Source organism: Leucopleurus acutus, assembly GCF_964270905.1.
Source record: "Leucopleurus acutus genome assembly, chromosome: 13".
In the NCBI taxonomy this organism is placed as follows: domain Eukaryota; kingdom Metazoa; phylum Chordata; class Mammalia; order Artiodactyla; family Delphinidae; genus Leucopleurus; species Leucopleurus acutus.
In genome coordinates, this window is record NC_139155.1 from 27,982,047 (window position 1) to 27,995,121 (window position 13,075).

A 13,075-nucleotide genomic window follows, 5' to 3' on the forward strand; every position below is an offset into this window, starting at 1 on the left:
AGATAATTGTAACATCTCTGTCTTCTTGGTGTTGACATCTATTGATGGTCTTTATTCATGCAGTTTGAGATCCTCCTGGTTCTTGGTATGATAAGTGATATTCAATTGATTTTGGACATTTTAGGTATTCTGTTGCAAGACTCTGGATCTTATTTAAACCTTCTATTTTAGCTGGCTTCCTCTGACACCACTCGAGCAACTGAGGTGAAGTGCCACCACATAACTGCTATGAGGGGTTCCAGGCCAGGTTCCCCACCTTGGCCTCCACTGACACCATAGGGTCAGTGTGGCCTTGTTACTACTGGGGGTTGATTAAAGTTCTGAATCCCCATTAGACTTCCTCTGACACCACTGCAGCAGGGAGGGGGTGTACCTCATTACTGCCAGCTGGGGGTAGTGGAAGTCCAGGCTCCCCACAGAGTCTCCACTAGCTCTGTGTGTGGGGCTTGTGGGGCTTTGTTACCTCCTGGTGGGGATGAAGGTCCCAGTCCCCTATTGGTCCTTCTCTGATACCACCTCAGCAGGGGAGTTGGGAACCGCATTATAGCCTGGTGAGGGTGGAAGTCTAGACTCCCCACTTGGCCTTTGCTGGATGTGTGGTGGGCGGGAGGGGGGCATGGTTTCTTTATGTGGTGTTTGGCTGCTGTACAACGTGGAGGCTTCTGTCCTGCTGTGCTGCCCCTTTTCTGGTCTTTTGGCTAGAGAGGGGAGGTTTTCATTGGGGCTTTTTTTATTTGTTTATGTCCCCTGGCATTTCTTGGTTGTCTGCTGCTTTGGCATTCATTCTGTGATATAAGAGGCCCAAAGAAAACCCAGGGCACTCACTTCTAGGTTTCTCTCTGAGATCAAGGACATCAGCTAATCTGCCTTCTTCTCTCCACTTTCAGAATCTTATGTTTGTTTTATGTAGAATGTCCAGGGGTTTTAGTTATACTTGTGTGGAGGAATAAGGTAGAGTACATCTGCTCCATTTTCTCTGGAGCCCATCTAACCTTTTAAAACGATATTTTACGATATGCTTTTAGAGCCATAAATATGATCATAGCCCATCAATCTTACGCTAAGAATCTAAGACTCTATCTTTAGGAAATCATCCAAAATAAGAAAAACAAAATGCACTACCGTGTTCACTACCTATAATGAAAACTACAATGTACATGATTTAGTGACAAAAATGGAGAAAGATTAAATTGTGTAACCTTTAAAAATATTATTATGAGGACTATGTAACAACAGAGAAAAAGTGCTTAATATGTCATATTAAAAAAACAATGCACGAAAGAGAAAGATTGATAACTGACATTAAAATTTAAGACTTTTTGGGACTTCCCTGGTGGTCCCGTGACTAAGACTGAGCACTCCCAGTGCAGGGGGGCCCAGGTTTGATCCCTGGTCAGGGAACTAGATCCCACGTGCCACAACTAAGAGTTCTCAGGCCACAATTAAGAGTTCGCAAGCTGCAACTAAAAAATCATGTGTGTGGCAACTAAGACCCAGTGCAGTCAAAAAAAAAAAGTATAAAAAAATTTAAGACTGCTTTAGAGCAAAAGAAAAAAATATCATCTTATACGTGATAACAAATGGGAAAAAATATTAGTAACTTATATAATTTATAACCAGTTAGTGTTCCTAGTATAGACTGAACTCTTAAAAATCAATTAAAATGAAGAATGCTCCAAAAAAAATGTAGGTAAAAGACATGAAGTAGAAATGACATATCACCTTAGTAATGAAATAAATACAAATAAAACAAGGCATATGCCAACATTCTCAACTCTAGTATTAGAAAAGGTTAAAAACATTGTCTTATTTTGGTGTTGGTAAGAGCATGAGGCCATATACCCTCACGTACGTGTTTATAGGAGTATGAATTAGTGAAAACAATTACACTTCTAGGAATCTGACCTGTAAATTCACACTACCCAAAATAAAAATCAGAGTATTTTTATGTTATACAAAATGGGAGATAAGGTAAATGTCCACCAGTAGAGAGTTGGTTAAGAAAATTATGGCATTTATATATGTATGTGTGTGTGTTTACAACCATTAAAAGTGTTCAGCTACAGCAAAGCAAAGGAAACCAGAAACAAAAAGAAAAGATAACCCATAGAATGGGAGAAAATACTTGCAAATGAAGTGACCAACAAGGGATTAATCTCCAAAATATCCAAACAGCTCATACAGCTCAATAACAAAAAAAACAAACAACCCAGTCATAAAATGGGCAGAAGATCTAAATAGAAGAAGACATACAGGTGGCCAGAAAGCTCATGAAAAGATGCTCAACATCACTAATTATTAGAGAAATGCAAACCAAAACTACAATGAGGTATCACTTCGCACCAGTCAGAATGGCCATCATCAAAAAATCTACAAACAATAAATGCTGGAGAGGGCTTCCCTGGTGGCGCAGTGGTTGAGAGTCCGCCTGCCGATGCAGGGGACACGAGTTCGTGCTCCGGTCTGGGAAGATCCCACATGCCGCGGAGCAGCTGGGCCCGTGAGCCATGGCCGCTGAGCCTGCGCGTCCGGAGCCTGTGCTCCACAACGGGAGAGGCCATGACAGTGAGACGCCCGCGTACCCCCCCACCAAAAAAAAAAAAAAGAAAAAAAAATTGCTGGAGAAGATGTGGAGAAAAAAAGGAATCCTCCTACACTGTTGGTGGGAATGTATGTATGGAGGTTCCTTAAAAAACTAAAAATAGAACTACCATATCATCCAGCAATCCCACTCCTGGGCATATATCTGGAGAAAACCATAATTTGAAAAGATACATGCACCCCAATGCTCATTGTAGCACTATTTACAAATAGCCAGGACATGGAAACAACCAAATGTCCATCAGTAGAGGAATGGATAAAAAAGATGTGGTACATATATACAATGGAATATTACTCAGCCATAAAAAAGAACTAAATAATGCCATTTGCAGCAACATGGATGGACCTAGAGACTGTCATACTGAGTGAAGTAAGTCAGACACAGAAAGACAAATATATGATATTGCTTATATGTGGAATCTAAAAAATGGGCACAAATGAACTTATTTACAAAACAGAAACAGACTTAACAGATATTGAAAACAAACTTACGATTACCAACAGGGAGAGGAGGGGAGGGATAAATTGGAAGATTGGGATTGACATACACATACTACTATATATAAAATAGATAACTAATAAGGACCTACTGTATGGCACGGGGAACTCTACTCAATACTCTGTAATGACCTATATGGGAAAAGAATCTAAAAAATAGTGGATATACATGTATATTTATAACTGATTCACTTTGCTGTACAGCAGAAACTAACACAACATTGTAAATCAACAATACTCCAATAAAAATTTTTTTAAAAAGTGTTCAGCTGCAGGCTTCATGCTTGATATAGAGAAGTGTGTATAAGATATTGTTGCATAAGAAAAGAATTGTTGCATGAATATCTTATGTGCTTGTAATTAAGAAAAGTTATCAACTTTTGTTTCTATGTGTGTGTAGCAGAGAGAATTATAAGGTTGTTTACTGAAAGGTTAACCCCAACTGAACTGCAAGGGATGCTGAGAAATGTAGGAAAGCACGTCAGATATTTGATGAGCACAAACCATCTCTGCAAAGGTGTCTTGATTCTTAGTCAAGCATTTTTTGGGGGGAGTATCATTTTTATTTATTAGCCAACTGATTCACAGCTTTGCTTTGTTTGAACAAGTTAAGTCTTTGCTTCAAGAGTTGAAACAGAAAATTATTTGATTCACTAACTGTAGTTTGTGAACTATTTTCATACTGCTGATAGTAATGGTAGCACAGGAGAGACCACGGCCTACTTTTAAACTGGCTAAAACAGAATTCTATAAATCAAGAAGGAACATGACTACCCTTGAGCTACAGAAATGATGGGATTGATGCCATCCCCACTGTCCACATGCTATGAGGAGGCACGTTAGAATACTGAAACATAGTTATAGTTACCAGGACCAAGTGATTGCATCTAAGTTCTGAGGGTTATGAATATTACATATTCACATCCTATAGTTACATAAGTGTTTGATTTTGCCTATTTCAAATTCCATCTTTTGTTTCAGTAAATTTTTAAAGCTCATGTACTTTGTTTTTGCCGAATAGGAGTCGTTACTTCCTTGATCAGGTTACCACTATATACATGATTTGGAAAAGGGCTGGAGAGACCTTCCAAAGATAGACAAGAAAGAGCATGTCCTCTGAGTGCCCCCAGTCTAGTGGTGATCAGAGCCCTAATCAGTGAGCCGTCTTCTCTCCTGGGCGTGGGGGGCTAGGGTCACCGTCTGCTTATCTGTTTTGATCCTCTTTTGGCTCATAACTACAAAGGCAAAGAAGAACTACGAGCAGAAATGCCGAGACAAAGATGAAGCAGAGCAGGCTGTCCACCGGAGTGCCAATGTGGCGAACCCGAAGCAACAAGAAAAGGTACCTGGGAGAGCAGACAGCCTGAAAAATCTGAGATTTACATATATCAAGCTAAAGCCAATTAATAGTCTTAATAAAAAATGGACTTGCACTCTGAGCTCCTGGCAATACCCTCCTTCAGGCAATTAGAGTCCTCGGAGCCAGAAAAACCCTTTTCCTATTTTGGGGGTCAGGGAAGAGCTAGAGGAGCATAGCCACAGGGGAGGGGGTTCTGATGTTTTCATCTTTTTTTCAAAACTCAGCTCATGTATTCTTTATAGCTAGGCTGCCTCCTGCTTGGGTGTTTTATAAATTTAATTTTATAAAATCTGGATATAAGATCGTCAGCAATCAGAAGGTAGGGAGGGATATGTTTTTAGGAAGATGTAGGACAAGATGCTCGATGGCTATTTTCCAATGGTGTTAAGATTAGAGGGCAAGTTGAATGACTAACTCATGAGAGAAATATAGGTTAGACTTGAACTACAACTTGTCTCTTCTCAGTCATTGCTTTAAAATCTGTTTTGCCTTTAGAAGCCTAGCCCAGCACTCCTGACCTCTTTTTTTATTTGTTTGTTTTTGTTTCTGTTTTGTCCTCACAGCTTTTTGTGAAACTGGCAACTTCAAAGACTGCAGTAGAAGACTCAGGTGACGGGTCTGCTCCCAAGGATCGGGGAGGATTGTGGTGGGGCTTATGTTATCCTAAATCTGTCTGAGAAAGGCAGTTTTATATACCATACAATAGTGAATATATACATATACAGTAGGATTAACAAGGTATGAGAAGGGACGGAGGGGGAAACAGGGAAGGAAGAGGGGGGGAAGGGAGAATATATGGGAACCTGGGAGAGCGGGAGGAAGCAAGTGAGGCAGCGGTTTCTGGCCATTGCTGCCTTAGGTCTTGCCGCCTGACAGGTGACTGAATGGTGGGGGTGGGGGGGAGGGGGGGGTCAAGTGGCAGCTGCTTTGGACCAGGTGCTCACTCCGATTTATTGGGAACATCTATCTTAAAACCCCTTTTCAGCCCTGATAACTCTTCTCTGCTGTGAAAGAAACAACCAAGTCGTGAGGCCTTGTCATCACTGAAGTCTAAAATCCAAACCAAGTGTTTGCAAAGGCTTCTAATTCCCAGCCACAGTGTCTTGCCGGAGACAAGCCTCTCACAACCGTGGTTGCTTCAGTTTCTGAATCCAAAACTGAAGTAACTTGGTAGTTCACTTTTCTGCACCCCTCACTGTTTGTTTAATTTTCCTGAAAATGGTAAGAGGTGGAAGGAAACCCTGGCTGAGGTTCCTTGTCAGCTTTCACTTTTCCTTCCTTGGAGCATTTCTGGCTAATTGCTTGGTTTTTCTTTATAAAGAATGTGATGCCCACCTTTGCTTACTTTTCATGGGTCTGCGAGCCCCCTCCCACCCGGTTTCCAGACCCAGGCCCCTCCCCTCCATTGCAGACAAGGCGTACATGCTGCACATCAACACTCTGGATAAGGTCCGTGAAGAGTGGCAGAGCGAACACATCAAGGCCTGCGAGGTACCTGGAACCCGAAGGGCGGGTCTTCCTTCCTCTACTTCTGTAGAATTACTTGAGGGCAAATTAACAATCTGGAATTTAAGTGGAGAGTGGAAGGAATTGGAATGCTTTCCCCCAAACCTTGTCTTTCTGCTTCTTCCCGATCCTGACCATGCTGTCCCACTCTGTTCATGGCCTTGCTCTGATGTTTGATTCACACGGGTATGAAGCAGCTGAATCAATTAACAGTTGATTCATTGATTTCCTATCGAGAGCCTCACCTGTACTTGCTCTGTGACAGAGGAATGCAGATGGCAGGAGAGCTGACCTAGAGTTTTTTATTCTCACACCTTTTGTTTCACCATTGCCCCCCTCATTTTCAGCACATGCCTCACAATGACCCAGAGAAAATAAAGACACAACCTGGAAACTTCCTCAAGTTTCTGTCACCCTGTCTACACATTTTCCTTACCAGTGGTTCTCAAAGGGAGGTCTTAGGACCTGTACAAACATCATTGCCTTGTTAGATGCAGATCTTGTTAGAGATGCAGAGATGCAGGTTCTCAGACCAACTCCAGGCCTCTGGAATCAGAAACCCTGGGCATGGGCGCAGCAGTCTCCATGTTAATAAGTCCTGCAGGTGACTCTGCTGTGAATTCAAGCACAAGAACTACTGATCTTCACCACCCTCCCTTCTCCTGTGATAGTGGTAAAGGGCTGCTCTGCCACCACTGGGCTCAGGATCCTCCAGCTGGCTTTCCCCACCCCCTTGCACACAGCTCCCTCTCACAGTGGACTTTTATTATCATTCACACCTCAGCTCCTTCCAGCTTTCAAGCCTGCCACTGCTGCTTCTCCCTTCTCTTCACAGCCAGGCTTCCTGGGGGAATTGCCTGCACATCCTCATTGTCCTGCCTGTCCCAGTGGCTGTGTCTGGGGTCTGCTCCCCTGCAGCTGTTCTCCCAGAGGAACCAGTGGTCCCCTTGGTGTGAGGTCCAGCATGCCTTTGCAGTTTCTAATTTTATTTGACCGGTCTTTAGCACCTGAAACTGTGGGTCCCTCCTAAAACACTCTTTTCCGCTTTACTTCCTTAATTCCACAATCTAATGGAAAAGCCTGAAATAAGAGGATTTTTATATGGTTTTAAAACATGCAAAGCAATATCATATACATCTTATGGATACATACATATTGTCAAAATCTGCATAAGAATGATAAAATTTAGGATAATGGTTATCTCTGGGGGAGGAGGAACATAGTAGAGATTGAAGAAAGCACACAGAGGCTTTAACAGAATCTGAAGCAAATATGGCCAAAAGTTTTGACAAAGCTGGGTGGTTGGTATGTGGGTCTTCCTAATATCACTCTCTATGATTCTGTCTACGTGAAATAGTCTATAATAAAAATAATGTAATATTCATATGTAGTACTTACATACTGTATATGAATAATAAAATATTTATAGATGAAATAGTGTATTTGCTTCAAAATACTCCAGGGAGTAGGTGCGTTGGTAGGGAAATAGGTAAAACAGTCAGTTGTGAGTGGATAAGTGTTTCAGCTGGTGATGGGTACATGGGGATTCATTATGCTATTCTCTCTCTTGTATATGTATACAGTTTTACATTATAAGAAGCTTTAAAATGTAATAGTTTTGTAGTCAACCTTTAAAAAATACATTAATATATAACATCCACTGTTGAATACTATAGCATCCACTTTATAGAATAGTTTGATTTTCCATAAGTTGTATTTGCTTATATCCAAAAACTATTGTTCAGGCAGTGACTTTTTAAACAACTTTTTTATTAAGGAAATTTCAAACATACACAAGGATAAAAGACAAGTGCAAGGGCCCCCATGTACTCATCAACTAGCTTCAACAATTGTGACCGTCTTGCCAGTTGAATTCACTCATTCTGGGAAGGGGTGAGAAGGAGGGCAACTCTGAATTGGAGGCTCTGGCAGGCTGCCCAGGTACAGATGCCCATTAGGCAGTTGGAAATGTGAGCTGGAATTCAGGTTAGAACATTGATGTTTAGGTTCATCATCACCTCTTACGTTCAGAACTATATCCAGTCCTATTTGTGTTAATATGTTATTAGAATCCATTTGCATTCTTTGCCTGAGTAAGAGTTTATGAGCTTCCTCGGTGGTGGGTGGGAGTACGCTAAATGGGACAATAAGCTTACAGATAATTCAAGGTTGAAATTGTTTCTTAAGTCATAGCCAGTCTAGACAAATGACCCCTTTCTCTGCATATGTACATGTAGTTTTGTTTCTATAGGTGTTTGAGACTCAAGAATGTGAACGAATAAACTTCTTTCGGAATGCACTGTGGTTACACATGAATCAGCTGTCACAACAATGTGTCACAAGCGATAACGTAAGTCAGAGGCATCCACGGAGGATGCTTTGCATATTAGATTCATTAGAGTGGAAAGAACCATAAACATTTATTAGTTCACCCCCCTCATTTGAGGCCCAGGTAGGTACAGTGACTGGCCCAAGGCCACACGGTGAGTATGGACCCAGATAAACACCTAACCTGCCTGACTCTTGTTTCACTTTACCACTATGACTTTCTCTCTAAGAAATAAAGGGTCAGAGCAGGAGAGCAGAGAAGGGAGGCCCAAATGCAGTTTAATTTATGGAAAACAGAGATGTCACAAAATGAGTGTGAGTTCCAGAGACTGCTCCGGTCTGAAATGAGGTCACTCCAGGACAGCACCAAGGACTAGCAGACTGAGCCATGCCCAGGCTAACGGTCACTCCAGGGCTCAGGATTTACTTCAGCAGTGTTCCGGGGCCATTAGTGATCCAGATTTAACTTGTACACAGCAATTGTCATGGGTTCCCAGGTCTCAGGGGGACATGAATCAAATTATCACCACTTTCTTTCCTAAGAAATAGCCACCCTCGCTTAGATGGGACATTCACTTTAGAAGAATAATTAAACACCCAGAAAACAAGTAGGATTGACTGGAAGAACTTTTCTCCAATTGTCTTTGCATTTGTGTGTAGAATTGGTCATGGGACTTGGTATCTATTTTCTTTGTCCCATCAGTAGTTTTTTAAAAAAAAATCTTTCCACCAAGGTTTCTGTGCTGCTACAAAAAAAAAAATCTATATTTTTTTGTCATCTTTAAAAAAAATTTAAATGCAGCTATGCATCAGAGAAATCCCTTTATTTGAGTCCAGGACTTGGGAATGTCTTCTTTTTTCTTTTCAAAGCAAAATTTGGAAAACAGCCATTCATCAAACCTCCTATTTTAATAAGCTGTGTCACCATTTTTATGGACATATACCTCTACCTTGATTTATCTTCTTTTTGTTAGATGTATGAAGAAGTCCGTAAGAGTTTAGAAATGTGCAGCATTGAGAAGGACATTGAGTACTTTGTGAATCAACGCAAAACTGGACAGACTCCACCAGGTGAATGGAGCTGTAGGGTGGGGGGTTAATTAAGCAATTCTATTAGTCTTCCTTGTCACAGGTCATTGAGAATGGAAGTCATCAGCCTCTTAATGTTTTACGTCTTGATGATTCCCTAGCACCCATCATGTACGAGAATTTCTACTGCCCCCAGAAGAATGCTGCCCCACCAGGAAAGGCTACGGGGTCTGACTTGGCAAGGTAATATCCAGCTTTCTTTCACATGTAGAAAAGTACTTTTGGGGACTTCCCTGGCGGACCAGTGGTTAAGACTTTGTTCTTCCACTGCAGGGGGCGCGGGTTCAATCCCTGGTCAGGGAACTAAGATCCCACATGCCGCAGTGTGGCCAAAAAAAAAAGAAAAGAAAAGTACTTCTAAAGAACATTTTTATTTTTAGTGTTCCAATTCTAATATGGACGTATTAGAATCAGAACATATCTCTACCATTGCATTTGCTTAGTGAGTGCTAGGTTTTTGGCAATAGCATTTTTAGGACAAATGTTAAATGGGTTGTACTAGTCATAGTTCGAGGGGGATTGTATCATGCTTGAGTGTAATTATTATTACTCATGCATGAATCCTATACCTTTCTTGAAGAAAGCAAGAGTTGGAAAACTCTGGCCCCCTGTGAGTCAAATCTGACCTACCTGTTTTGGTAGGGCCTGCACGTTAAGAATAGTTTTCATGTTTTTAAATGGTTGAAAAGAATTGAAAGGATACTATTTTGTGACATGTGAAAATTACATGAAATGCAAACATCAGTGTTCATATGTAGAGCTTTGTTAGAAGATGACTGCACTCATCTGTTTCCATTCTGTCTACGGCTGCTTTCTCATTGGAGCTGAGTAGTGATGAGATAGAAATGCTGTGTGGCCAGAAAAGCCTAAATCGTTTACTATCTGGCCCTTTACAGAAAAAGTTTGCTGCCTTGATATAAAGGATCGTGAGGGAAGAGAAACTTCTGTTTCACATACAGTCACCTCGGAGTCTAAGCTGTTGAATTTTCAGTCCAGTTTTTAAAAAGATAAGGGAGTGTTTGACGGGGAAGTGCAAGTTCATCACCACTGTTTAAGAATGCCAAGCGCTGCTCAAAGCAGTAACTTTGAGTTAGTTCCTTTAACCCTGACAGCAAGGTAGGAACTGTTTGACTTCCCATTTTTTTATCAAGGCGATCAGGAACTCTTGCCCACGTGACTGAGATTTCTGGGCTGCGGGGCAGGGCTCTGTGCGTCCTGCTTCCCAGAATAATGTAACATCTGCAGCTTGGATCCAGGAGGTCAGCGCTGCAGAGCTTTTGCTTCCTCTGAACTTTTCTTAACCCTCCAGAGCAGAAACCCGATCTGATTAGCATGCAGTGTTTGTAGAGTGAAGTAGAAAATTAGAAAAATAACAAGAACTTATCTGAAAGATTTTGGTTTTCATTTCTTACAGGAGAAGACCTCTCCCAATTCCTAAAAGTTTACCAGGTAAAGACTGTTTGAAATCTTAGGTCAGCTTTTATTTAAGGTTGAGTAGCTAGAATTTTGAAATAAAAGGAAAGAAGGGAATAAATAGAATCAAATTTCCAAGAGAATGAACCTATTATTAGAAACTATAATACTGTTTGTCACAGAGTGGAATTTGGTAATTCGTGGTCTATTTTATAGCTTATCTAAGAGATTTCAGCTACTCAAGTACCAAAAGAAACTTATAAGGCATTCTTACTAAGAGATTATTTCAACTTGGACCATGAGAACAGCAAAACTGGGATACAGTTTCCTTTGGATTACACAGAAATGTAATTTATAGAAGATGTCTGGAAACATGTAACCTAATATTATGTATTTTGTACACTGCCTATAATTGGATCTTTCACTGAGCACCCTGGTCTCTTTTTCTCTCTGAACTCCTATGATACCTCTGGGAGAACCACACACTTAGTGCTTTTTGTTAATTTGTATTCCCTGGATAATTACAAGATCCTTGAGGGCAGGCACTTTGTTTTCTCCTGAATCAGTCACAAAACATAACACAGTATTGGGCACATAGTAGGTGCTCAACAAATACCTATTATTTGAATAAAAGAAAGATATGCCTATCTTTGTTCAAAGGAAGAGGGAAGAGATATCTTGGGCTGCATTTAGCATCTTGGCAAAAATTTAGTGACTGAAAAATTTAGTGGCTGAAATTACATCTTTGAACTAGATAAGGATTTAAGTTAATTGATTTCTTATTACCTTATAATTACCACTTGGTACTGTGGGACTTACTTTTGTCCATTTTTGAAGGTGATTTTACTGTGGGGACTGCTATCTGGGCATGGTTGAAAAATGGCAAAGAAATCATAATAGGGATTTCCAATATGTTTTCTGACTTGTAGTTATGACTATTATTTGTAGGTTTTGTTGCCAGATATATTTTCTTCTTACAAAATGGCAGTCACCAGACTCTGAGTGGGATGCCTTGATTTGAAAAGGGCTAATATATTATCATGAAAAAATGTTAACTTAATATTGCTCTGTGTTTTGCCCTTTGCAGATGACCCTGATTATTCTTTGCCTGATAACTACAGTTTGATCTATCAGTAACATCAATGGTAAGAACCTTTCATCTTCACAGAATCAAGTTGTGTTTAGACTGGTGATTGTATTTTTGAAGTCTTTGAAGCTTCTTTATAACATCACTGCAGGCAAACAATGCCAGTGCTTGGAAGTGGGCACATCAAACATTACTTGCCTGCACTCCTCTAAAACCACCCACTTTGTGACTTACGGCCAATTAGCTGTTAGGACAGAAGCCATGGTTTTCTTGATTAGACAGAAATAATCAGAAAGTATGATTTACATTTACATGTAAGTCTTCAAATTGCTTAAGAAGTGTGTTTATAATATTTAAGGAACTTTGCTGCAAAAGATAGTGGATATTGAAGACGTAAAAAACCTCATCCTCTAACTATATATACCTTTCTGACCAACAAACAAATTGTAGTCTTTACAGCCAGTCATCACGTCTGCTTCATTTCATAAGCCTCTCTCTTTCTCATGGAAAGAGGCCCGGCTCATTTTGGAGGTAGAGCAAGAACGTGGGAAATCAAGTGACGTGGTGTTCAAAGGTAGAACCTGCTCTCCAGAACACCATGCAGTGATGGCTATGTGGTGGGGCATCAGCAGCTCCAAGAGTTTATTTTTATTTTTTACCTTCCTTTTTTCCTCTCTGTCTTCTTCCTTCCCTCCCTCCCTCCCTTCCTTTCCCTCCCTTCCTTTCTTCCTCCCTTCCTTTCTCTCTCTCTCATTCCTCCCCACCTGTTCCTCCTCTCTTTTCCCTTCTTCCCTCCCCACTTTCTTCCTTCTCTTCTCTTCTTTTCGTTTCTCTTTTCCTTCCTTTCTTTCCCTCACCCATTTGGGTAAAGCATATATTCTAGTTGCTTAATAATAGCATTTGAGCCAGCAACTGTAATTCCTCAGAGCCCAAGAATCTGCTGTTTGAATGTAAGATGCCAATACCAACACATTTACTGAAGTTTGGTCATTTCATTGGGCCTCATTAGTGTCTGTGCCAGCTCAAGGAGTAGGAATCGAGCATGTATAATTGACTGAATTTAAGAGAATTTTAAAGAGGGAGTCTACCTTTATTAGTAACTTTGTTAAGCGACATCACAACACTTAAAATAGTTTGAACCTTTGGAATTGACATTTAAATAGGAATCTTTAGGAATTTGTGATTTGTTCTGC

At 40.6% G+C, this 13,075-nt stretch overlaps 1 protein-coding gene across 1 annotated transcript in view; it reads left to right on the top strand.

Annotated features, from left to right (window-relative positions):
* Window positions 1–11,940, top strand: part of PSTPIP2 (proline-serine-threonine phosphatase interacting protein 2) — an 81,855-nt gene extending 69,915 nt beyond the window's left edge. The window contains exons 7-14 of the mRNA XM_082852705.1: window positions 4,343–4,441; window positions 5,023–5,068; window positions 5,871–5,950; window positions 8,217–8,315; window positions 9,268–9,364; window positions 9,484–9,565; window positions 10,797–10,831; window positions 11,883–11,940. Coding sequence (XP_082708831.1) covers window positions 4,343–4,441; window positions 5,023–5,068; window positions 5,871–5,950; window positions 8,217–8,315; window positions 9,268–9,364; window positions 9,484–9,565; window positions 10,797–10,831; window positions 11,883–11,932 — 588 coding nt within the window. The 3' untranslated portion in view covers window positions 11,933–11,940. The remainder of the gene's footprint in view (window positions 1–4,342; window positions 4,442–5,022; window positions 5,069–5,870; window positions 5,951–8,216; window positions 8,316–9,267; window positions 9,365–9,483; window positions 9,566–10,796; window positions 10,832–11,882) is intronic.
* The last annotated feature ends 1,135 nt before the right edge of the window (window positions 11,941–13,075 follow it).